This window comes from Pogoniulus pusillus, chromosome 18 (assembly GCF_015220805.1).
Source record: "Pogoniulus pusillus isolate bPogPus1 chromosome 18, bPogPus1.pri, whole genome shotgun sequence".
In the NCBI taxonomy this organism is placed as follows: Eukaryota; Metazoa; Chordata; class Aves; order Piciformes; family Lybiidae; genus Pogoniulus; species Pogoniulus pusillus.
In genome coordinates, this window is record NC_087281.1 from 1846263 (window position 1) to 1872281 (window position 26019).

Consider the following 26019-nt stretch of genomic DNA (forward strand, 5'->3'; position numbering starts at 1 on the left):
GTGATGGGATGGGGAAATCCCAAGAATGAGAGCCCTTTCTTTACTGTCTGCCCTTCTGTGTGCTGCTCCATGGCTGGAGCCCAGCAACGGGAGAACTGAAGCCAGTTATTAATGCGGTTTTTTGATCTCAGGCAAAAAGCAGTACTGGGCTTTTTCTTAAGGACAGAATATAAATAGGTAAGGAGTGAAAGGTGGCCTGGGATTATTCCTTATGTGAAGAGCCCATTCTATTTCTTGAGCTGAATAACTCAGCTCCCTTCAAGCAGCAGCCCTCCAGCACGTTGTACTCATGGGAAACCTGCAATGCCACAGTAATCAAACCCAGAGGTGAAAAAGTATGGCTCATTGCTGCCAGGGACAATGCAGGACACAGATATGCTGAGGAAAAAGAGAGCGAGGAACTGTAAGTGAAGGCTGAGCTGATAGTGCCATGGTGGCTGCACAGAAGAGCATTTTTGGAAGAGGTAGCCTTGGCCCTCCTGCAGTATTCTGCCTAACTCTGTGCTGCAAGGTTTGAAGACAAAACCATGAGTTTCCCAAGACGTGGGCTTACAGCCAGGCTTCACCTTCTTTTGTGACCCAGAAGTGAAAGACCTGCAGCTACCCTAGATGTGAGGCAGTGTACTGGATATATTCATCCATCAGTGGTGTGTGTTAGTCAGAGTATAGACACTGCCTAAACTCTAAGGACTTGAGGCAAGCCCTGGCAATGCATAAAAGAAAACTCAGACAGAAGCAAACTCTGAATAGTAAAGGAAGGTCTCTGGAACCTTGGAAAAAGGCATACCTACAGCAGCCTAAACTGGGGACAGGAGAACACTTACAGCATCGCTTTATGCTGCAGTTCCTCAGTAAGGTAGGAAGAGTAAAAATAGTCCTCAGCTTTTTTTCTTTTTTTTTTTCAATTACAGGAAAGAGAAGAAAGTAAGTGGGGAAAAAAAAAATCTCAGGCTGAAGATTCCACAAAGCAGAAAAAGGCAAGTCTAAAGTCAGTCTAAGGATAGATCCAGCTCAAAGACACAGCAGTTGGGAGGGTGCTCCCCCGCTTGCAGTACACACAGAGGATGTGCCTCTCATTCAAGTGTAGCAGTTTAAGAGCTGACATTCTATTTTGATTCTAAATTCTAAACTTTCTGTACATTCTTTTGAATATAGAATATAGAGGTTGTGGAGTCTCCTTCCCTGGAGACTTTCAAGGCCTGTCTGGATGCATTCCTCTGTGATCTGTGCTAGATTGTGTGGTCTTGCTCGGGGGGGGGGGGGTGGGGGGGGAGGGGGGGGGGGGTGGACTAGATGATCTCCTCGAGTCTCTCCCAACCCCTAATATCCTGTGACCCTGTGAGCAGGGCATTGGTTCTGAAAGGAAAATAGTGATAAAATCTGTATCATTCATTGTATAAGCAATTTTGCTCTTCTGGCTTTCGGGAACTTGCTCTCTTGCTGTTCCTTTCTCTCTCTGGCTCCTTCACACCATGTTCTAACCTTTTGCTGAAAACAGGTGAGATTTTGCTGGTTTTCTATCTGGGGGGACAGAAGAAGGTGGCATTGGCCTCTTCTGGGCTGTCTTTGTCCAGGGGGGAGGATTGGATTTCTGTATTATTTCTGTATTGTATATTATTCTAAATACATGTAAATATATTTTGTATACATGCTTGTAAATTTAGCTTGCTGTAAAATGTAACTTTAGCTTACTTCCAAGCCATCTGAGCTGGTCTGGTAAATTTTATTTGGGGGGGGGGGGGGGGGGGGGGAATTTCCCAACCCTCCACAACAGACAAGCCTTATAGGGTATGAAAATCATAGAATCATAGAATCAAACAGGTAGAAGAGACCTCCAAGATCATCCAGTCCAACCTAGCACCCAGCCCTGTCCAAGCAACCAGACCATGGCACTAAGTGCCTCAGCCAGGCTTTGCTTCAACACCTCCAGGAATGGTGACTCCACCACCTCCCTGGGCAGCCCATTCCAATGCAAATCACTCTTTCTGCCAACAATTTCCTCCTAACATCCAGCCTAGACCTCCCATGGCACAACTCGAGACTGTGTCCCCTTCTTCTGTTGCTGGTTGCCTGGCAGAAGAGACCAACCCCACCTGGCTACAGCCTCCCTTCAGGTAGTTGCAGGCAGCAATGAGGTCTGCCCTGAGCCTTCTCTTCTGCAGGCTGCACACCCCCAGCTCCCTCAGCCTCTCCTCACAGGGCTGTGCTCCAGGCCCCTCACCAGCTTTGTCACCCTTCTCTGTTCCAGTACCTCAACATCTCTCTTGACTTGAAGAGCCCAGAACAGGACACAGCACTCAAGGTGTGGCCTGAGCAGTGCTGAGCACAGGAGCAGAATAACCTCCCTTGTCCTACTGGCCACACTGTTCCTGATCCAGGCCAGGATGCCATTGGCTCTCTTGGCCACCCGGGCACACTGCTGGCTCATGTTCAACCTACTAAATGGAGGTGGATAAGCATATTGAAGTCTAACAGTTAAAGGCAAACACTTGAAAGTACAACTTGCATATATTTTATGAGCTTCTAGAAGCAAGAATAAAAGCTAAATGAGACCAAAGTCTCCCTTTTAAAAAAATCTCATGCTTTTTAGGGGAAGTCTGATTTGTTTTGAGCTGACTCAATGTTTTTAAATGTTTGTCCTTGAGAATAGTTAAACTTCCTCTATTTTGTGTAGGTTTATTCCACAGAATTACTGAAAAAACAATAAAGGCAATCTCAACAGTGATCCATGATTATATCAGTTCTGTGTTGTGAGAATGCAGAGACAACCTAATGGAGTAGGAAATGGTAAGGGATTCTTGTGACAGTTACATTGTATGCATATATACCATAATAGAGCCACAAAACCGATTAAGGCAGTGGAACATCTTTATGAGGAGAGACTGAGGCTGCTGGGGCTCTTCAGTTTGGAGAAGAGGAGCCTGAGGGGTGACCTCATTAACAGTTATAAATATGTAAAGGGTGAGTGCCAGGAGCATGGAGCCAGGCTCTGCTCAGTGATACCCAATAACAGGACAAGGGGCAGTGGGTGGAAGTTAAGGCACAGGCAGTTCCATGGAAACATAAGGAGTTTTTTTTTTCCACTGTAGGGGTGACAGAACACTGGAACAGGCTGCCCAGGGAGCTTGTGGAATCTCCCTCTCTGGAGATATTCAAGACCTACCTGGATGTGTTCCTGTGTCATCTGGTATAGGTGATCCTGCTCTGGCAAGGGAGTTGGACTAGATGATCTTTTGAGGTCACTTCCAGCCCCTGACATTCTGTGATAAAGCCAGAAAAGCAATAGCAACCATGCAGTTACAAAGACTATCTGATGCCCTTAAAAAATACATATGTGTACATTCAGTGTTTACCCAGATGAACAGTGTCATTAGAGACTAATACATTATGTAAGCTACATCTTCCATCTGATTTATTGACTTTTTTCCCTGGGCTTCATTTTCCCAAACTTTAGTTGTGCCTAACACTTGCCAAGAGGAACAGAAGTTCCATGACAAGGTAAACACCTGGAAAACCAACATCAGGAGTGTGTAAGAAACATGAATTAATGTAATGACAGTGCTTTATAAGAGGCCATGTAAATTTTCCTGCTGTAATGAGTATATACATTCAACAGTTGTCTTGTGTGTCAGTGCACATTATTCGGCACAGCTGCTGCAGAGGCATCACTGAACTGGTGTTTCTCTTCCATGACAAACACCTATTAAGCAGTCAGCATAAACTCTTCTTGTTACAGCTTCTGACATCACCCTGAAGGCAAGCGGACACAGAACGGCACTTGCTGAATTGCGTATGAAAATTATAGTTTTATTGTCTATACAGCTGAAGGTTTAACTCAGATTCTTGCTCCAGTCAGCTCTGCTATAAAGGAGCGATTCTTTCAGAGAACAAACAAGCACAGTGCACCATTGTAATCAAAGGAACAGGCACTATTTATGTATTGGAAAGCTTTATTCACAATAGTGCTACCACTCTAATGCCCCAGAAGCCACTCTTTTAGCAGCTGCAGAGAAAAAAGCATGACTAACAAGATGCCATACAGAGTCAGATACAGGGGTTTCTGAACACAAGTGGAATCATCTCATTTGATAGCACTCAGTTTAATATGCATGACTGGTAAGTGGGGATCATGTATTTAATGTTTATATAAGCAATTTCTCCACCGTAGCGTTCAAAGACTTCCAGTGTCTCCTGAATCAGATCGCCGATGTTTTCACGCTTCTGCTGGCTGTAGTCTATCCCATCACCTGAATTAACTGGTTAATGAAACAAAGAAACAAAGCAATTACATTAAATTTACTGTTACACTGGGAAGAATGACATGGGAAATTAAAATTGCTGGTCAGTCACTCTGCCTGTATGAGAAACTTTGCTCTGTGACACAAAACAGGTGAATAGAGAACAGGGTGGTTTTGGCATCTCTTTAAGGCTCCACTCAGTTTCAGCCTTCAAATGCCCTCAAAATTTATGTCTGGTGAGGGGCCTGGAGCACAGCACTGTGAGGAGAGGCTGGGGGTGTGCAGCCTGCAGAAGAGGAGGCTCAGGGCAGACCTCATTGCTGCCTACAACTCCCTGAAGGGAGGCTGTAGCCAGGTGGGGTTGGGCTCTTCTGCCAGAGCAACAGAACAAGGGGACACAGTCTCAAGTTGTGCTAGAGGAGGTCTAGGCTGGATGTTAGGAGGAAGTTGTTGGCAGAGAGAGTGATTGGCATTGGAATGGGCTGCCCAGGGAGGTGGTGGAGTCACTGTGCCTGGAGGTGTTCAGGAAAAGCCTGGCTGAGGCACTTAGTGCCTGGTTGACTGGACAGGTCTGGGTGCTAGGTTGGACTGGATGAGCTTGGGGGTCTCTTCTACCTGGCTGATTCTATGATTACTACAGTGGCTAAGTGAAAATAAAAACAAAGAGAACACATGCTCTTATAAAATGAAGATGAGCTCTTTTCTACACACTTAATGTCCTCAGACTATTATTTCTCTGTTTCTAATATTGTTTATTTAGGAAAAAATTCTACTGCCAGCTGCAAAAACACTTATCTACAGAACATCACTCAAACTAGACTTGTGCTGCTTTGAAATCACAAATAGGCTGTGCTAGTTTGAACCTAGCTGGAATGTTTTAGTGAGAGGAGTTAGATTATAGGCTGTGAAAATGAAACAATGGTGATATCTGTTTTACTCACAGGCTTGCTGAGATGTATAAAAACAAGAACACAAATATAGAGAACAGAGTTGCTCTCTGGCTTTGGCTGCCTCCCTTCTCTCTCTCTAACCTGCTGTCTGTGTATCTAATCCATCTGCTTCCTAACCCCCCTGGCTGATTCTCCAAACTCACCTTGAATGTAAGGCAAAGTCTGGGATAAGGTAGAGAGGTGGAAAGGAGGTGGAAGGGTGGTTGGGAGCCCTTCCTGGGGACTCTGGTTTCTGGAAGGGCTGCTGTGTTTCTGTATTACTTTTTAACTGATCTATTTCTGACTATAGCTGTATAGATACTTTAAATATCTGCTTGTATTTTGTCTAAGCTGTAAATATAAAGCTTCATTCTAATTTCCAGCTTGGCTGAGTCCAGTCTGGGTGATTTTCTTATGTGTGTGTGAGAGGGTAACAGCCAAACCATTACATAAGTCTTGTTTCAGGATTATTCCATATTAGCCATCATATTTGCACACTTATTTCTGATAGAGGGGATGTTGTGTGGCCTAGCAGAGATATTTGGAGCATGACACAGCACTCCCTGAATTTCTGGTCTCTGAAAGATCTGTAGAATTTAGACAATGTCAAAAGGACAAATTATTGCAGCCACCAGATGCAGCACTGTTCTTTACTCTTTCTCTAACATGGACTCATAAGGGTGACACAGAGCATAACTCTTCAAAAAAAACAACAACCCAATGTGAACGATTTTGACAACAAAAAAAATTACCAGACTAAGAAATAACTTCACCTGCAATCATGCTGAAAGAATTTAAAGAGAAAATTAGATTTGATTTTGTTTTAAAACAACATTCTGAAGATCTTAATGTGGTTGTATTCCAAGACATCTATAGAAATTACTCTGGTAGGAGCATAAAAGTACTCAGATCAGGTGTGGCGTAGTGGTCAAGTGCAGATACTGTCACTGCTAATCCACACAAAGTAGAGTAATCCACACAAAGTCAGTGGCTTCTCTCCAGGCAATGGTGGCAACATGCCCATGACATGCATTTAACATCTGAAATGATGTTGCTTGCTGTGAACACCCTCAGACAGCCAGTGAAGAACACATTTGCCAAAACAATGCAGCCAGCTTCTCAGGTAGTGTCTGCCTTTCGCATTGGAAGCATGGCACACACAAGGGCAAGGGGAGAGTTTGCTTCCACCATTATCTCCACATCCTCAGGCCAGTGGGCTGTAGATGTACAACTGCACCTATGCTGTGCCAGGGGAGGTCTAGGCTGGGTGTTATGAAGAAGTTCTTCCCAGAGAGAGTGCTTGGCATTGGAATGGGCTGCCCAGGGAGGTGGTGGAGTTGCTGTCTCTGGAGGTGGTAAAATAACCAACTGGCTGAGGCACTCAGTGCCATGGTCTGGTTGATTAGACAGGGCCAGCTGATAGGTTGGACTGGATGAGCTTGGAAGTCTCTTCCAACCTGGCTGATTCTAGGAGTCTATCCTCTCCTCAGCCCAAGGATAGGGATTTAAAGTTTATGACTTCATTAGCAGTGAAGACTGAAGAACAATGGTCAGGAAGAAAGAGCTGATGCACGTGGGTGAAAATCACCCTTCTGATGAATTCTCCTGTGAAACATCTGATTGCTCTCCAAGTTAACTCTACATGAAGCAGTTTTTCACACTCCTCACTCATGTGTGTCACTGCCTGCTGTAAGACAGTCACAACTATACAGATGTAACACTCAAGTGCTGGGCTTCTGAGAGGAAAGGCAGTAACTCCTCTGGTGATGATTACTCTTAAACCAAACCCCACTTTCCTAGATATTAACTACTTATTTTACTAACATGAGAAGCCAGGGTTGCACTATCAACATTTACTGCAATAAATTTACTGTCAGGTTAGAAATAACAGACTGTGAGAGCACAGACAACAGAGAGATAATAGATAAAAGGATTAGCTTATACCAGACACTAATGCAGGAATGAAGACATCACAACTGCCAGCACTCCCCAGAATACAGAATCACAGAATTAACCACGTTGGAAGAGACCTCTGGGATCACCAAGTCCAATCTATCACCTACTATATTCTAATGAACTAACCCATGGCACTAAGTGCCTCACCCAGTCTCCTCTTAAACACCTCCAGGGATGGTGACTGCAGCCCTCCCTGGGCAGCCCATTCCAGTGCCAGTCACTCTTTCTGTGAAGGATATCATCTTTGCTCCTTTCCCCCCTACCTTTCCCCCTTTCCCCCCAAACCCACAGCACCTGGCTGCTGCTGCAGTCTCCTCCCACCCCAGGTGTGGCCACTTTGCCCTCCCTGATCTCTGCCCTTTTTAATCAGCCCCAGGAGAGGCAGCAGCCCCAAGCTCGCCCAACTGGGCAGAGGATCCTCCTCCCATCACCACTTCTGAGTGTCTGACCCTGGTGAGTGCACATTGGGTGAGTGGTGGAGGGGACCAAAAAGGCTGGGGGGCCTGGTGGCCCCCCCCCCAGCTATGTAGGATTGGGCTTGATGATTGCTCTAACATCACCCATGGGTGCTGGCTGGGCCTTTTTGTTTGGGCTGAGCTCCTCTTTTGTTCTGTGGTGACACCAGAACTGGCCTCATTCGGCACCAGGTGAGATCCTGACCGTGTGAGGCCAGGGCAGGGCAGCAGATGACTGTGATGCAGCTCAGGGTTTTTCTCTGTTAAGCTGCCTGACATGAGTGCTTCTGCTTCAAAGTCTCCTCGTTTTCACGTGGACTAAGCAAGGTTATTTCCCACCATCGTGCCTGCAAGCTGCAGTTCTTCAGATGCTTTGTGGGCTGGTTAGAAAAGAGTCTGATTTGCTTTCAGGTGGATAAAGGTCTCAGGCCACTGCACAGGTCATAGTCCCCAGCCTGGGAATCTGTTTTTTGGCAATCTTCTGCACCCTCTAAGATTCAGAGGTTCATGACTTGAATTTCCAAAGGAGCAAGAACAACAAATGTTAGGTGCAATCATAGAATCCTGACACTGTCACAGCTGGAAGGGGCCACAAGGATCATCTAGTTCTGATGCCCCTGCCATGGACAGGGATACCTCGCACTGGATCAGCTTGCTCAGAGCCTCATCCAGTCTGGCCTTAAACATCTCCAGGGATGAGGCTTCCACCATCTCCTTGGGCAGTCTCACCACCCTCATGCTGAAGAACTTCTTCCTAACATCCAGTCTGAATCTACCCATCTCTAGCTTTGTACCACTCCTCCCAGTCCTATCACTACCTGACAGCCTAAAAAGTTCCTCAGCAGCTGTCCTGTAGCCCCCTTCAGTTACTGGAAGGCCACAATAAGGTTTCCTGGGAGCCTTCTCCTCCCAGGTTGAACAGCCTCAACTCTGTCTGTCTCCATAGCAGAGCAGCTCCAGCCCTCTGGTCATAGAATGGTTTAGGCTGGAAGGAACCCCAAGGATCATTTTCAAGCCCCTGCCACAGGCAGGGACACTTCCCACTGGAACAGGTCACTTAAGGCCTCATCCAGCCTGGCCCCAAACACCTCCGGGAGGGAACATCCACAACCTCCCTGGGCAACCTGCTCCTGTGTCTCACCACCCTCACTGTGAAGAACTCCCTCCTAACATCCAGTCTGAATGTCCCCTCTGCCAGTTCAAACCTGTTTCTCCTTGTCCTGTCACCACAAGATCCCATCAATAATCCTTCCCCAGCCCTCCTGCAGGTCTCCTTCAAATACTGGAGGGCCACTACAAGGTCCCCTCGAAGCCCTCTCCCCTCCAGGCTGAAGAGCCCCACCTCTTGTAGATTGTCCTCATAGCAGAGGTGCTTCAACCCCCTGATCATGCCTGTTCATACCTAGAGGTGCTTCTATTTTCAGCAGTCTCGAGCAAAGGAAGCCCTGAACCTTGCCCTAAGTCTTGGCAAATAAGTGAAGGAATTACTGACTTTCCAACCATTTGGCTATTATCTGTAATTTTAAGCCTACACACATGCTCTGCTAATGAGCTTACACAGCTTTCATTGTTCTTTCAAAGAAGCAGTGGCAAAAAAATGAATTCTCTAGAAGTAATGGTGATACATTACTAAGCAGGTTTGTAGGAGGCCAACAAAGCACCACAATAGTGCTTGTAGCAGAGGCATTTTCTCTAACCCCGTGCAGGAGTCTTTACTATAGAGCATAGTCTGCACAGTGAATGATGCTTTAGATGCTTGGTTAAAATATGCCTAAGACAATGAGGCAATGCTAAAGGAAATCATAGAATCATAGAATCAACCAGGTTGGAAGAGACCTCCAAGATCATCCAGTCCAACCTAGCACCCAGCCCTATCCAGTCAACTAGACCATGGCACTAAGTGCCTCAGTCAGGCTTTTCTTGAACACCTCCAGGGACAGTGACTCCACCACCTCCCTGGGCAGCCCATTCCAATGCCAATCACTCTCTCTGTGAAGAACTTCTTCCTAATATCCAGCCTATACCTACCCTGGTACAACTTGAGACTGTGTCCCCTTGTTCTATTGCTGGTTACCTGGGAGAAGAGGCCACCCCCCACCTGGCTACAATGTCCCTTCAGGTAGTTGTAGACAGTAATAAGATCACCCCTGAGCCTCCTCTTCTCCAGGCTAAACAGGCCCAGCTCCCTCAACCTCTCCTCATAGGATTTGTGCTCCAGGCCCCTCACCAGCCTTGTTGCCCTTCTCTGGACATGTTCCAGCACCTCAACATCTTTCTTGAATTGAGGGGCCCAGAACTGGACACAGTACTCAAGGTGTGGCCTGAGCAGTGCTGAGCACAGGGGAAGAATAACCTCCCTTGTCCTGCTGGCCACACTGCTCCTGATGCAGGCCAGGATGCCATTGGCTCTCTTGGCCACCTGGGCACACTGCTGGCTCATCTTCAGCTTACTGTCTATCAGTACCCCCAGGTCCCTTTCCTCCAGGCTGAAAGGGCAGGCTGGATGTGTGATGTGCAGGCTGCCCTGACTCTCTTTCCTGCAGACCATCTGTGCTGTCTGTAGGTTTGTATCCTCAAGGTAGCCATCGTTCATGTTAATGTCACTACACAAGCTACATTCAGTGGTACCTGAAAGGTTATGTCAGCACAGAGGTCACCTGGTAAGTACCAAAAGAGCTATCCTGTGCAGTGAGAGGAATTAGTAAATCTTTCAGACAAGAGAAGAAGATAATCGTTAACCCAACAGGACCACATTCACTAAATGAATGAAGGGGAATGGGCAGCCCAATCTGCCTGAGGGTAAATGTCTAATCATAATAACCATGATTAGTTAGGGAGGAAAAAAGATCTGCCCAAGTATAGCAGTCTCAGCCTGCTCTTTTCTGCTTTGACTCTGTTTCCAAGTTACTCTGCATGAGAAGCCAACTTTGTCAGACACCAAAATATTGCATATGTAAAGTGTGAACATGGATCTGATTCAAGCTCCTTATGAAGCTGTCCTTTGTGAGGGAGAATAAATCACCACGAAAATGCTGGGAAGCATGTCTGTCATATCTTTGTCTCCAAGTGCAATGTCTGGCAAATTCAGCATGCACTGAGAACTCTTTGCAGAGCAAATGTTATTTCTGTGTTGAGAAGAAACACATCCAAGGAATACTAACAGATGTAAAGGATTACGAATAGGAGAAGATCCCAGTTACTTTACTGGATCAAAAAGTTAGTTACCAGTCTCCTAAATCATGCACCAAGGCTTTTAGGGTTCTTGAAGGCATAGTGAAAAGCTTTGCATCTGTCAAGACCTGTGCTTGCTGATGAAATCACCCAGCACATGAAGCTCAGGAGTGACGTGCCCTGCCCTGAGCAATGACGATGCCCACTGCTGTAGCCAAGAACGCCCTGCTCTCTGACCCTCAGGGACTAAGCTCAGTGTTTGGCAAGGACCAGAGGAGGATTTGAATTTTGCTTGAAAACCTGGTTTCTATTTGAGTCTAGACATGCTCCTATTTGTGATTCAGGGTATGAAAAGTAATTCTAATGTTACTTATATTCCATCTCATTTAATTTTAAGATTTCACTAGAGTAATTGTTGTGGTAGGCCTGATGGGCTAGAAATAGGCTTATACATGTACTGGCTTGCCCAGGCATGTTTTTCTTCTGTGGTAGACAAGGTACATATGATTAGCTTGTGCAAGGCCTGTGCTGCTCCCGAATTTGGGGCTATGGCTTCCCTTAATGTGGTCAAGCTTGGATAACTGCCCTTCCTATTGGCTATTCTGTGTCCAAAGGTCCAATAGTCTCAGCCCACACTGATAAAAGAAATACACAGGTAAACACAGTGTTCTCTGCCATTCTGTTCATGCCTGCTATTGCCTGCTGTCATTGCTTACTGCCTTATTGTTTGCCTGGCAACTCCACTGCCTTGAGTTCACCAGGAATAGACTCTCTCTAAACACCTCCGTGCAATTGGTCAGCATAGCCAGTGTGGCATTGTGCTGAGACTGCACATCCTGTCTGCACCTGCAAGTCTCCTGCCAAGATGGGAAGTCCTGGCCATACACAGATCATCCAGAGGAGCCAGGAGACAAGGTCAGAGATTGTCTGCCCCTGTTCCCCAGAAGACCAAGAAGAATCAAGTCTCAGCAGCCAACAAGCCAAGATCCCTGAAAGCATTTGGGTACTGTTTGATGTTGCAGCTAGCTCCACAAGTTGGGTAATAATAATGTTGAGAGTAAATAAGTAAAGTTTTGTTGTGATTTACCACTGCCTCCTGCCATAAGCAGAAGGGAGCTCTGTGAGTCCATCTAGTGGGCAAGTGGTATTTGGGTGCAAGAATTTTCTCTTCCAGTTCAGTTAATGCTTATGTTTCTGCTGGTTATTTCCAGATCTAGGTATCTGTAAAATGTTTCCATGACCATGCAAGAACCCACTATTATTAAAATTAGTGGTTGGGGTGGTGAGAGTTGTGAATAACAAAATTAATAAACAACACTAATTTTGGAAGATATCATCTCATGTTAATTACCCCTTAATTACAGTAATGCTACACAGAGAAAACTCCTTGGCACTAAAGAAGGACCAACAAGTTTCTCTCAATGTATTCAGAGCTTGAAAGGCAGTTTTCAAGTCCTTTTTTTAATAGTCAACCAGGTTGGAAGAGACCTCCAAGATCATCCAGCCCAACCTAGCACCCAGCCCTGCCCAATCAACCAGACCATGGCACTAAGTGCCTCTTGTTCTTGTCCTCCATAACAGTTCTGTTGCTGGTTGCCTGGCAGAAGAGACCAACCCCCATCTGGCTACAGCCTCCCTTCAGGTAGTTGTAGACAGCAATGAGCTCTGCCCTGAGCCTTCTCTTCTGCAGGCTGCACACCCCCAGCTCACTCAGCCTCTCCTCACAGGGCTGTGCTCCAGGCCCCTCACCAGCTTTGTTGCCCTTCTCTGGACACCTTCCAGCACCTCAACATCTCTCTTGAATTGAGGAGCCCAGAACTGGACACAGCACTCAAGGTGTGGCCTGAGCAGTGCTGAGCACAGGGGCAGAATAACCTCCCTTGTCCTGCTGGCCACACTGCTCCTGATCCAGGCCATGATGCCATTGGCTCTCTTGGCCACCTGGGCACACTGCTGCCTCCTGTTCAGCTATTATCTACCAGTAGCTACTATCTACCAGTACCCCCAGGTCCCTTTGTGTCTGTCCCCAGAGTAAGGCTACTAGAGATAGCTGTAACTACTTGGAAATTGCTATGGTGTATATAACAAAAAAAGGTAGGGATAAAAAAGGGCAACTGAGGATGAGCCAAGACAGCAGCTGTTATCACAGTTTTCCATTTCCAGGAAACGTTAGTAATATCAGATGTAATCCAGTCTAAGCCCAGATTTTTTAATGCCTTTTTTTAAATAGGAGTACAGAAATGGAAAAGAAATCACAGGCTTTGTAACAAATCATATTAACAAATATATTTAGGAGAACTTTATAGTTCGTTGGTGTTTTTTTTTCCCCTCTCTCCACAAACTTAAACTTCATCAGTGAATTCAGGCTTTGAAGTTGTGCTTTGTTTGTGCTGCCGATCAATAGCAGAGAAAGCAGAATTAAATACTCTTAGATAAACAATCTGCCCAACAGGAGAACAGAAAAAGGAGTCTGAGATCTCTGTGGCCTTGACACACTGTTTACTGTTGCAAAATAGTACATTTAGGCCACAAATAGTGCTTAATGTGCAACAAGAGTTGAATCTCATCTGTGACTCTGACGTCCTCCCAATTGTTTTGGACATGTTAAGCTCGTGCTAACTAAACGTGGCAGTTTAGCTGCAAACCTTGTGTGTGTATGTGCTAAATTTGCAAATCTTTAATCTGATGTGAAATACATTTTGCTTGTCATGCCAATTTCTTACCCAAATATAGCACAATTAATGCAAAAATCTATAGAATCTTTTTTGTGTGTGTATGTGGATTGTATTATTTGAATCGTAGAACCAACCAGGTTGGAAGAGGCCTCCAAGCTCATCCAGTCCAACCTAGCACCCAGCCCTAGCCAGTCAACCAGACCATGGCACTAAGTGCCTCAGCCAGGCTTTGCTTCAGCACCTCCAGGGACAGCGACTCCACCACCTCCCTGGGCAGCCCATTCCAATGCCAATCACTCTCTCTGACAACAACTTCCTCCTAACATCCAGCCAAAACCTCCCCCACCACAACTTGAGGCTGTGTCCCCTTGTTCTGTTGCTGATTTCCTGGCAGAAAAGACCAACCCCACCTGGCTACAGCCTCCCTTCAGGGAGTTGTAGGCAGCAATGAGCTCTGCCCTGAGCCTCCTCTTCTGCAGGCTGCACTCCCTCAGCCTCATAGATTTAATTTACTTTAAATTATTGAGACTATTTGAAATATTAGATAATATATTTAATTTCTTTTTTTAAAAGTAATAGAAAGTGGCAAAGCTGCATGTCCCAAAGTGCTGCAAAAATCACTGATTTCAGTACAAAAAGCAATTCTGCAACAGCCAGTTTTTAATGTTGAGTCATTCTTAACACAATCCACACCCCCTGACCAAGGGAGACTTAGCTAACAACAATGCTTTGGAAGGAAAGCCACAGGTTTTTCTTTACAAAATAAAAACTCAGTAATGGGTTACTTTGTGTTTCTAGCTGTTGATGTGTTTTTACATCTGTCACATACTAATAGAATCTGTGCTGCATAAATGCAGTACTTAAAACTATTACCCTTCAGGAACCCTATTTGGTAAAGCTTGACCATAAAATATTTCATTGACCACTGCACAGCTTCAGTGACTGCATTAGTAACTTTGTGACAAAGAAGTGAGCCCTTGATTATTGTTGGGATGCAAGCATATAAAAAATAGAATCGCAGAACCATAAATGGTTTGGGTTGGAACCTCAAAAGCTCGTCTAGACCAACACCCCTGCAGTAGGCAGGGACATGGTCTCAAGATGTGCTGGAGGAGGTCTAGGCTGGATGTTAGGAGGAAGTTGTCAGAGAGAGTGATTGGCATTGGAATGGGCTGCCCAGGGAGGTGGTGGAGTCACTGTGCCTGGAGGTGTTGAAGAAAAGCCTGGCTTAGTGCCATGGTCTAGTTGACTGGCTAGGGCTGGGTGATAGGGTGGACTGGCTGAGCCTGGAGGTCTCTTTTACCTGCTTGATTCTATCCTCTACTAGGTAAGGTTGCTTTTTGAGCCTGACCATGAATATGTGGGATGAGGCCTCACAAGGGGCTGGAGCACCTCTGCTACGAGTACAGGCTGAGTGTGTTGGAGTTGTTCAGCCTGGAGAGGAGAAGGTTCTGGGGAGACCTTAGAGCTGCCTTCCAGCACCTGAAGGGGGCTTATAAGAGGCTGGAGAGGAGCTGTTTATGAAGGCCTGTACTGATAGGATGAGGGGCAAAGGTTTGAAATCAGAGAAGAGGATTTCTTTAGATTGGATGTTAGGAGAAAATTCTTTACCACGAGGCTGGTGGAAGAGTGGAGCAGGTTGCACAGGGAGGTCAATATATAAAAAATTTCCCATAAAAATCATGGGAGCACTAAGTTAGAGATGCTTGCAAGTTACAGGATATGCCTGAAGTTGCCAATTTTCTGATTTTTCTGTTCCCTAATTAAGTGAAATAAGCAAGAACTCACAGTCAGCTGAGCAGTGATTTGAGACGGGACAAGGAGATGAAAGCTCTGAGTGACTGTGTGGATATGCCAAAGTTTCTTTCCTTGCTACGTGACAAGGACAGAGGTTATGCAGTTTAAAGGGCAACAAGGGCTGATACTAGAATGTGCTGTCTTATTCTCAAGCCAGACATAGACAGGATACCTCCTTCTGGTGCATCCTAAAATTCTTTTTCATTTGAAAATAGATGTGTATATATATAAAGTAAAATGAGGAATCTGATTACTGTTTCTGATTTTTTTCAGATGGATTAATGCATATGGGATATAAAAAAAAAAATAAACCCAAGCTACCTTCCCAGTGTAAGGACTTGCATTCTTTTTATGAACACAGGATTTAAAACAAATACATATCATAGAATCAACCACGTTGGAAGAGACCACCAAGATCATCCAGGCCAACCTAGCACCCAGCCCTAAACAATCAGCTAGACCATGGCACTAAGTGCCTCAGCCAGGCTTTGCTTCAACACCTCCAGGGATGGTGACTCCACCACCTCCCTGGGCAGCCCATTCCAATGCCAATCACTCTCTCTGCCAGGAACTTCCTCCTAACATCCAGCCTAGACCTCCCCCAGCACAACTTGAGACTGTGACCCTTGTTCTGTTGCTGGTTGTCTGGCAGAAGAGCCCAACCCCACCTGGCTACAGCCTCCCTTCAGGGAGTTGTAGACAGCAACGAGGTCACCCCTGATCATAGAATCATAGAATCATAGAATCAACCAGGTTGGAAGAGACCTCCAAGATCATCCAGTCCAACCTATCACCCAGCCCTAGCCAGTCAACTAGACCATGTCACTGAGTGCCTCATCCAGTCTTTTCTTGAAGACCCCCAGGGACGGTGCCTCCACCACCTCCCTGGGCAGCCCATTCCAATGCCAATCACTCTCTCTGTGAAAAACTTCTTCCTAACATCCAGCCTAGACCTACCCTGGCACAACTTGAGACTGTGTCCCCTTGTTCTATTGCTGGTTACCTGGGAGAAGAGGCCAACCCCCACCTGGCTACAATGCCCCTTCAGGTAGTTGTAGACAGTAATAAGATCACCCCTGAGCCTCCTCTTCTCCAGGCTAAACAGGCCCAGCTCCCTCAACCTCTCCTCATAGGATTTGTGCTCCAGGCCCCTCACCAGCTTCGTTGCCCTTCTCTGGACATGTTCCAGTACCTCAACATCTTTCTTGAATTGAGGGGCCCAGAACTGGACACAGCACTCAAGGTGTGGCCTGACCAGTGCTGAGTACAGGGGAAGAATAACCTCCCTTGTCCTACTGGCCACACTGTTCCTGATGCAGGCCAGGATGCCATTGGCTCTCTTGGCCACCTGGGCACACTGCTGGCTCATCTTCAGCTTACTATCTATCAGTACCCCCAGGTCCCTTTCCTCCTGGCTGCTCTCAGCCACTCAGTCCCCAGCCTGTAGCACTGCTTGGGGTTGTTGTGGCCAAAGTGCAGAACCCTGCACTTGGCCTTGTTCAATCTCATCCCATTGGCCTCTGCCCACCCATCCAGCCTGTCCAGGTCCCTCTGCAGGGCTCTCCTACCTTCCAACAGATCAACACCTGCTCCTAGCTTGGTGTCATCTGCACACCCCCAGCTGGCTCAGCCTCTCCTCACAGGGCTGTGAATGCAGCTTTATATTTACAGTATTTGCAGCTTAGCACAATATACAAGCAGATATTTACAATATATGCAACTATATAAAAGTTAGAAAGTAGTACAGAAACACAGCAGCCCTCCCAGAAACCAGAGTGCCCAGGAGGGGCTCCCAACCACCCTTCCACCTACTTTCCACCCCTCTACTTTATCCCAGAGTTTGCCTTACATGCAAAGTGAGTTTGGAGGATTGTCCAGAGAGGGTAGAAAGCAGAAGGTTTAGTTACACAGAAAGCAGGACAGGGATAAAAGTACAGGCACCAGCAGCAACAGAGAGCCACTGCAACTGTGTTATCTATGTTTTGTGTTTTTATCTATCTCAGCAAGCCTATGAGTGCAGCAGACATCACCACTGTTTCCTTTTCACAGCCTATCATCTAATTTCTCTCACTAAGGTGTTTCAGCTAACCTCAAACTAGCTCAGATTCAAAGAGTGGAGCATGCTGGTATTTGTACTCCTCAGCTGTCTGCTAATTCATGTTTGAGAAGTGCCACTTTGCTGAGTCTGAAAAAAAGCAATCCACCAACAAACAGAAAGAAACTGAACTGCAACAGTTCTTAATAGGGGGGGGGAAAAGCTCTTTATAATGCCAGTGGGTATGTGCAAGCACAGAAGATATTTACACAACTTCTTCTAGTACCCCGACCCAGTGCTCAGAATACCTGCTGAGGTTTAGCAGGTTGACATACTCTCGCACTACACTGCAGCACCTCCTCTTTCACAACGGTTATAAGATTACTTCCTTGGCTATCCAACACAGAATCATTTGCAATGCTGCTACAGGTATCATAGACTCCAGACTGTGCTTTACTGAAATGTATTCAAAACTTTTTCACCAAGTTAAGTTACTAAAATGTAATCATTTCATTGATGCCTAAATACAGGTGTTCAAAACAAAGAGGTGACTGTGCTCAACAGATGTGTGTATAAACAATAGGATGGGAAATGGTTAGTAGCTTTTATTTATTAGTGATTAAACTGTTATTCATAGATATTTAATAAAGTAAGAGATTTATATATAAAATAAGGATGTGATGGTTTGGGTGTTACCAACCTCCCCCCCCCCCCCCCGTATGAAGTCACCCAGACTAGACTCAGCCATCTGGAAATTAAAGAATGAAGCTTTATATTTACATCCTAGCACAACACACAAGCAGGTATTAACAATCTATACAGCTAGAGACAGAAATAATGCAAGGCAAAACTGATACAGAAACACAGCAGCCCTCCCAGAAACCAGTCCCCAGGAGGGGCTCCCAACCACCCTTCCACCTCCTTTCCAGCCCTCTACCTTATCTCAGACTTTGCTTTATGTGCAAGGTGAATTTGGAGGATCAGCCGGGGGGGTAGGAAACAGAAGGATTAGTTACACAGAAACAGGTTAGGGAGGAAAGTACAGGCACCAGCTGCAACAGAGAGCCACTGCATTATCTGTGTTTGTGTTCTTGTTTTTATCCATCTCAGCAAGCCTCTGAGTGCAGCAGACATCAGCACTGTTTCCTTTTCACAGCCTAGCATCTAATTCTTCTCACCAAAATATTCTACCTAGTCTCAAAACAGCACATATATAAAAAATATTCCTTATAATGCTTTAGCACTTTTGTTTATTAAGAAAATGACAGTGTTCCAGTAAAAAATGTTAATCAAGAATATTTTCTTCCATTTCAGGTAGTGGTTTTCTAAAAAAAAAAAAAAAAAAAAAAAAAGATCATAGGACTTAGTTGCAGGAAAAAAGAAGAAAAAGTGCATTTTCCTGATTTGTAGTGTCCATGATCTAGTTTAGCTATTGGCATGTATGTGTGTAGTAGCAAGAAATGATCATAGAATTGTAGAATCAACTAGGTTGGAAGAGACCTCCAACATCATCCAGTCCAACCTAGCACCCAGCCTTGTCCAAGCAACCAGACCATGGCACCGAGTGCCTCAGCCAGGCTTTGCTTCAACACCTCCAGGCATGGTGACTCCACCACCTCCCTGGGCAGCCCATTCCAATGCCAATCACTCTGTCTGCCAACAACTCCCTCCTAACATCCAGCCTAGACCTCTTCCAGCACAACTTGAGACTGTGTCCCCTTCTTCTGTTGCTGGTTGCTCACATGAGGTCCTGGTCCTTCCAGGTATTCAAGAAAACCTGACATGACCACAAAGCAAAAAGAACAAATGTAAATTAGATATTGGCATAATCTGTAACACTGTAAGCTCAAGGAAGAAAATAGATAAAAATAAGCAAACTCAAAAAGCTCCATTATAAACATGAGGATAAAATGAAGGGAAAATAAGATAATAAAGTATTTATGTATACTAAAAGCTTCAGAACATGAAATTTGGCAGCATTCATACAGAATTTCTCAGTAGAGAAATCTTACTTTTTATAAAATGCAGTTTGTGGTATCATGTCATATCATAGATCTGATTCAGGAAACTCTCATGTAAGTGAGAGGCTGAGGGAGCTGGGGGTGTGCAGCCTGCAGAAGAGGAGGCTCAGGGCTGAGCTCATTGCTCTACAGCTACCTGAAGGGAGGCTGTAGCCAGGTGGGGTTGGTCTCTTCTGCCAGGCAAGCAGCAACAGAAGAAGGGGACACAGTCTCAAGTTGTGGTGGGGGAGGTGTTGGCTGGATGTTAGGAGGAAGTTGTTGGCAGAGAGAGTGATTGGCATTGGAATGGGCTGCCCAGGGAGGTGGTGGAGTCGCTGTGCCTGGAGGTGTTCAGGAAAAGCCTGGCTGGGGCACTTAGTGCCATGGTCTGGTTGATTGGACAGGGTTGGCCTGGATGAGGTCTCTTCCAACCTGGCTGATTCTATGATTCTAAGTGTGCAAGTGGCTGCAAAATCACAGAATCACAAACCATTAGGGGTTGGAAGGGACCTTGAAAGATCATCTAGTCCAAACCTGCTGCCAGAGGTGGATCACCTAAGCCAGGTCAGGGTGAAATGCATCTAGGTGAAAAATTACTGATGTTGGACTCAATCCCCTGGTCCAGACCATCACTAAGATACTGAAAAGGACTGTGCCCAGCACTGATCCCTGGGGAACACCACTAGTGCCAGCTGTCAACTGGATGTGGCACCATTCACCACCACTGCCTGGGCCCAGCCCTCCAGCCAGTCTGTGTTTGCATTGAGAAAGCAGATCTGGAAGGAAAGGGAAGGAAATTTCCCCCCTGAGTGATAAAGATGGTTCACTTCCATAAGCTGAATAAACTTTTCAGGAAATAAACTCAAGAAATTATTGATGCAGAACAGTTTTTATCTCATCAGTCACAGAACTCCACTGGGGAAGATTGCAAGGAGAAGCCCTTAGGCCACGTTTGTGTGACCTGATTCTTTCAAGGGTATGTTTCTGCAAACTCTTAGGAGGTGACAATGCAGATGAATAACAGTTCCCACTGTGATGTTTTCCATGGAATCTCTGCATAACCTCCAAGCAGCAGACTTTGCACCAGGGCCACAGTATCTAGTTCTGGTGTAGGCTTTAATTACTTTTGGATGGAAGTGAGCAGAAAAACAATTATCATGCACCCAGCAGAAGAAACAGTTATGCTTCTATGAATTTCTGCTGCTCTCCTGTTAGGATTGCCAATTTAAAGTTTCACTCTATATGCTGCTGCCATTTAATGATTAGTCTAGTACATTTTGGTGGAATTGCACTTCAGTCAAGGGAAATGAGGTAAAAAGATGAAGGGAAAAAAGAAGCTAATATTGCTGAAGTATAATTACAGCAGCAGGGCCAGTGCCAGACTGAACTGTGCTGAGGTTGTCGTTCTATTAAACACTGAATTCGGTGAGAGCAAGATCAAATGTTTTGATTTGATTTCCATGGGTGAAGTGTTAATAAGAGGGTGGATTAAATTTTTTCCTCATGTTGTGAAATTGTTTTTATATCAGTGTAAAGCAGAATGAAATAACTCTTCTCTCTAAGAGCGTGTTGCTAAAGTCTGCCCGTTTTCTTTCTCAGAAGCATTACCATGATGCAGTTGATTTTGAAGGAGATCACATTTCTTTAACAAAGAAAAAAAAATCATTCTTTTGACTTCAGCATCAGCAGCAATATTCACCAGAACTGAAGGGTTTCCTATGTCAGACAACCATTTCTTACATATTGCATTCATGCTGGTTTGTTCCTAAATCACCGCAAGCAGCATTACAGGATGGGTATAGAATTGCTGGAGAGCATCCAGGCAGAAGGGGACCTAAGGTTACTGGTAAATAGCAGCTGAACATGAGCCAGCAGTGTGTCCAAGTGGCCAAGAGAGCCAATGGCATCCTGGTCTGCAATTTGGCCAGTAGGATAAGGGAGGTTATTCTGCTCCTGTGCTCAGCACTGGTCAGGCCACACCTTGAATACTGTGTCCAGTTCTGGGCTCCTCAAGTCAAGAGAGTTGTTGAGGTGCTGGAATGTGTCCAGAGAAGGGCAACAAAGCTGGTGAGGGGCCTGGAGCACAGCCCTGTGAGGAGAGGCTGAGGGAGCTGGGGGTGTGCAGCCTGCAGAAGAGGAGGCTCAGGGCAGAGCTCATTGCTGTCTACAACTACCTGAAGGGAGGCTGTAGCCAGGTGGGGTTGGTCTCTTCTGCCAGGCAAGCAGCAACAGAAGAAGGGGACACAGTCTCAAGTTGTGCTGGGCGAGGTCTAGGCTGGATGTTAGGAGGAAGTTGTTGCCAGAGAGAGTGATTGGCATTGGAATGGGCTGCCCAGGGAGGTGGTGGAGTCACCATCCCTGGACATGTTCAAGCAAAGCCTGGCTGGGGCACTTAGTGCCATGGTCTAGTTGAGTGGCTAGGGCTGGGTGCTAGGTTGGACTGGATGACCTTGGAGGTCTCTTCCAACCTGGTTGTTTCAATGATTCTATGATTCTAAATGAGTACTTCCAGTAAGTGAATATGCTTTCATTGGTTTTTAACAACTTAAGACTATATTTTAGCTATAGCTAATATAGTAACTACACAATAATGGTTTAAGAATGTAACTGGGTTTTATCTAAACCAAAGCAAACTCTGTTATCAATCTCTTTGTTTCTCCCATACAACATCTAGTTATCAGAACATTTATTTACCCATTCTCCAGAAGTATTATTGAACATTCACAACAGATTTACCAGCCAGATATTCTGAACTGCCTCTGGGTTCATGACACATGAATTTGGTACAATATGATGATGATAAGATCTGCCTGAGTGCCCATAAATACAAATTATGGAGAAATGTTACATATACAGCTCTTCATCTATGAGGGGAGGCTGAGGGAGCTGGGGGTGTGCAGCCTGGAGAAGAGGAGGCTCAGGGCTGACCTCATTGCTGTCTACAATTGCCCGAAGGGAGGCTGTAGCCAGGTGGGGTTGGTCTCTTCTGCCAGGCAAGCAGCAACAGAACAAGAGGACACAGTCTCAAGTTGTGCCAGGGGAGGTCTAGGCTGGATGTTAGGAGGAAGTTGTTGTCAGAGAGAGTGATTGGCATTGGAATGGGCTGCCCAGGGAGGTGGTGGAGTTGCTGTGCCTGGAGGTGTTCAGGAAAAGCCTGGCTGAGGCACTTAGTGCCATGGTCTAGTTGATTGGCTAGGGCTGGGTGCTAGGTTGGCCTGGATGATCCTGGAGCTCTCTTCCACCCTGATTGATTCTGTGATTCATCTTTCCACCTATAATTACTACTCCTTAAAGATCCCAAACACAAGCAATTTAGCTAAAGCAGAACAACATTCTAAATGAGAAACACTCTTTCTTTGCACTCTAAATTGTACTCAGTTTGAGAGTTGATGGGAAACTTGAGTGTTTATTTAACTGCAACTTAAATATTTCATATATAATGCCTATGTTCCCTGAAATTGTTTAAGCTTTCTAGTACAAACAGTCCTTGGATGTTGTAAGCACATCCCAAATATCCCATAAAGGATAAATGCAGTATAGACAACAGTTCCTTAATGCTTCATAGTGCCTGTTCAATAGTAACAGACATCAATGGAATTTTGCATTCTTCTCCCATTCCTTTATTAGTCTCTGAATAAAGAAAAGTCTAAGGAATGCAGACAATGTCTTTATGTACTTTTCCCCCTCTTAATTCTGCTGTTCTCAAAAATTCTTTTGATAAACATGCTTGATTTAAACACATGTATTGGTGGGAATATTTCCTCTGGGGAACAAAGGCACAAGCTCATCATCTTCTGATATCAGCTCTTCCATCATGCCATCTATTTATCTCTATTGCATGTAATGCTTTCAGCTTTCACCTTTCCCAGTGTCTCAGAGGAATCAGCTCTTAGGATAGAGCAGCTACCCAAATGCAGGTTCCATCAAGACAGAAAATTATGTGAGAAGGAAATACTCTGTTAAATTTTGTAAATCTCTCATCTTCCAACCTATCACCTTCTAGTGAGGGATTCTCCAGGTAACCAGGCCTTCAGTGCAGTCCACTTGGATAATTGGCCATTCAGATACAGCTGAAAATGTTGGAAAAGGCTTTTTGCAGCTGAGAATTATCTTCAAGCTGTACCCTATTCTGCCGTATTGTGATCATAGAATCATCATTTCAACCAGGTTGGAAGAGACCTCCAAGATCATCCACTCCAACCTAGCACCCAGCCCTGTCCAATCAGCTACATCATGGCACTAAGTGCCTCATGCAGCCTTTCCCTCAACACCTCCAGGCACAGCGACTGCACCACCTCCCTGGGCAGCCCATTCCAATGCCAATCACTCTCTCTGCCAACAACTTCCTCCTAACATCCAGCCTAGACCTCCCCCAGCACAACTTGAGACTGTGTCCTCTTGTTCTGTTGCTGCTTGCCTGGGAGAATAGACCAAACCACACCTGGCTACAACCTCCCTTCAGGGAGTTGTAGACAGCAATGAGGTCACCCCTGAGCCTCCTCTTCTCCAGGCTAAACACCCCCAGGTCCCTCTCTGCCTGGCTGCTCTCAGCCACTCAGTCCCCAGCCTGTAGCACTGCTTGGGGTTGTTGTGGCCAAAGTGTAGAGCCCTGCACTTGGCCTTGTTCAATCTCATCCCATTGGCCTCTGCCCACCCATCCAGCCTGGCAAGGTCCCTCTGCAGGGCTCTCCTACCCTCCAGCAGATCCACAGCTGCTCCTAGCTTGGTGTCATGATAAAAGGCACTGCCTTTTTCCAGCAAAACCTGCCTGAATTACTGAACTCTATAATACTTTGATATAAGTACAACAAACTCTGATTAGTTGTATGTTTTGAAATTTGCAGACCAAATATGTGATTTTTTCCCTAAATATGAAAGTCCTCTAAAAAAATGTTTTCTTTTTCCAGTGTTCTGCAGAGTATATTTCTCATCCTCAGTTGCTCTTTTATGTATTAGTCCTTAGTCTATCAACCTGAAAAACAAAGCTCATGGGAGCAGAATATAGGCTAATTCAATAAACAGAACAAAAGATTTCATATTCCCTGTCAGAGGATGTTAAATGGACCACAATTCTCTCGGCATTCAGAACAAAGCTGAAAACTCACTTCAAAACCTCATAGTTACTAGACAAAGGGGATGAGAAAAATAGGACATGGATCAAGATGGAAAAGGTGAGGCTAAAAGTAGAATGAGATTGCTGTGCTATTGTGAGTCTCTTTAGTTTTTGGAAAATAAGCAAATCCTATGATAAGTAACATGAAAAAGCCTTATATATAGTGGAAGGTGAGAGATAATTTAGCTTAGAAAAGCTCTTAGGTTTGGGCAGTGGTGGTTTAATAAAATAAGAGGTTTGGGTTGATTTGGGTTTGGGTTTGTTTTCTACAGTTACATCATCACATTGAGTAACAAATGTTTTGTGGCTGTTACAAGTACCACAAGTGATTGCTTAGTTGCAGTAGTTTCAAAGAAGGAAAAAAGGAAATTGGCTGAAGAAAATGTGCTGTTTAAAAGACATGCATAGAGTACCTTGCAGTAACTGTGTGATTGACTGACTCTCAATTCAATAGCTTGAAATGCAGTGAAGATAGCTGAGTATTGAACTGCACATTGTAGTGCTGGCAAATGAATGGATCACTTGTCCAGGTTCATAGTCATAGAATCAGCCAGGTTGGAAGAGTCTGTAGAGAAAAACCATTCGGTGCAGCGCCATGGGAAGATGACTCTTTGCTCACCACTATGGTTAGATGGTCAAATCCACTTTATTTCCATGATGCAGTGACTTAAATGCATTCTAGCAAGAGGCTGCTCCACCAAGATTGGTTACAGTCAGAGGGTCCAGAGTTACTTGTAAGGCATCAATAGGTCAGCATCCCATAACAATCTGAGGGTCAGCCTTTGGGGCTGGCTAAACTCTGCCCACCTGCAGCTGCATGTGGGGGGAAGCTACCCTGTGCCTGCTATCTAAACTCCCAAGATGGATTCAAGGACATTCCCAGCACAGGTTGCTCATGTTTATAATTCTTGTGTGGTCTGCTAAAAAGAATTTCTCCAACAAGAGACCTCCAAGCTCAGCCAGTCCAACCTAGCACCCAGCCCTGGCCAGTCAACCAGACCATAGCTCTAAGTGCCCCATCCAGTCTTTTCTTCAACACCTCCAGGGACAGCAACTCCACCACCTCCCTGGGCAGCCCATTCCAATGCCAATCACTCTCTCTGCCAACAACTTCCTCCTAACATCCAGCCTAGACCTCCCCCACCACAACTTGAGACTATATCCCCTTGTTCTGTTGCTGCTTGCCTGGCAGCAGAGCCCAACCCCCACCTGGCTCCAGCCTCCCTCCTCTACAGGATGTAGAACTGTTTGCTGAAGTGCAGAATATGCAATCAGCATGCCTTTCTCTCCCTCAGAGCTGTTATCTTAAGTGATGCTTACTTTGTTTCCAACTTCTAATCCAAAGGGAATAATTGAAAATATTAGGAGAAATGTTTTCATTTTTTCCCCCCTGAAGTTAAACTGTGGGTAGGATAAGATAACTTCCCTGAAGTGAAAAGCATTTATATGAGCTGAACATCTGGACAGTTCTATTTAATTAAAAAGGGGAAGGGTACTTCCCAAAGATTTGTGAAGGCTGTGGCTGCTCCCTCCCTGGAGGTGTTCAAAGCCAGGTTGGATGAGGTCTTAAGTGACCTGTTCTAGTGGGAGGTGTCCCTGCCTATGGCAGGAGTGTTGGAACTGGATGATCTTTGAGGACCCTTCCAACCT

The 26019-nt window shown here is 45.4% G+C and overlaps 1 protein-coding gene across 3 annotated transcripts in view; it reads right to left on the bottom strand.

The window, feature by feature from the left end:
• Window positions 1–3908: 3908 nt before the first annotated feature.
• Window positions 3909–26019, bottom strand: part of PACRG (parkin coregulated) — a 224441-nt gene continuing 202330 nt past the window's right edge. For all 3 annotated transcript variants that reach the window (XM_064158241.1, XM_064158242.1, XM_064158243.1), the window contains one exon: window positions 3909–4256. In XM_064158241.1, the coding sequence (XP_064014311.1) occupies window positions 4096–4256 (161 nt within the window). In that variant the 3' untranslated portion in view covers window positions 3909–4095. The remainder of the gene's footprint in view (window positions 4257–26019) is intronic.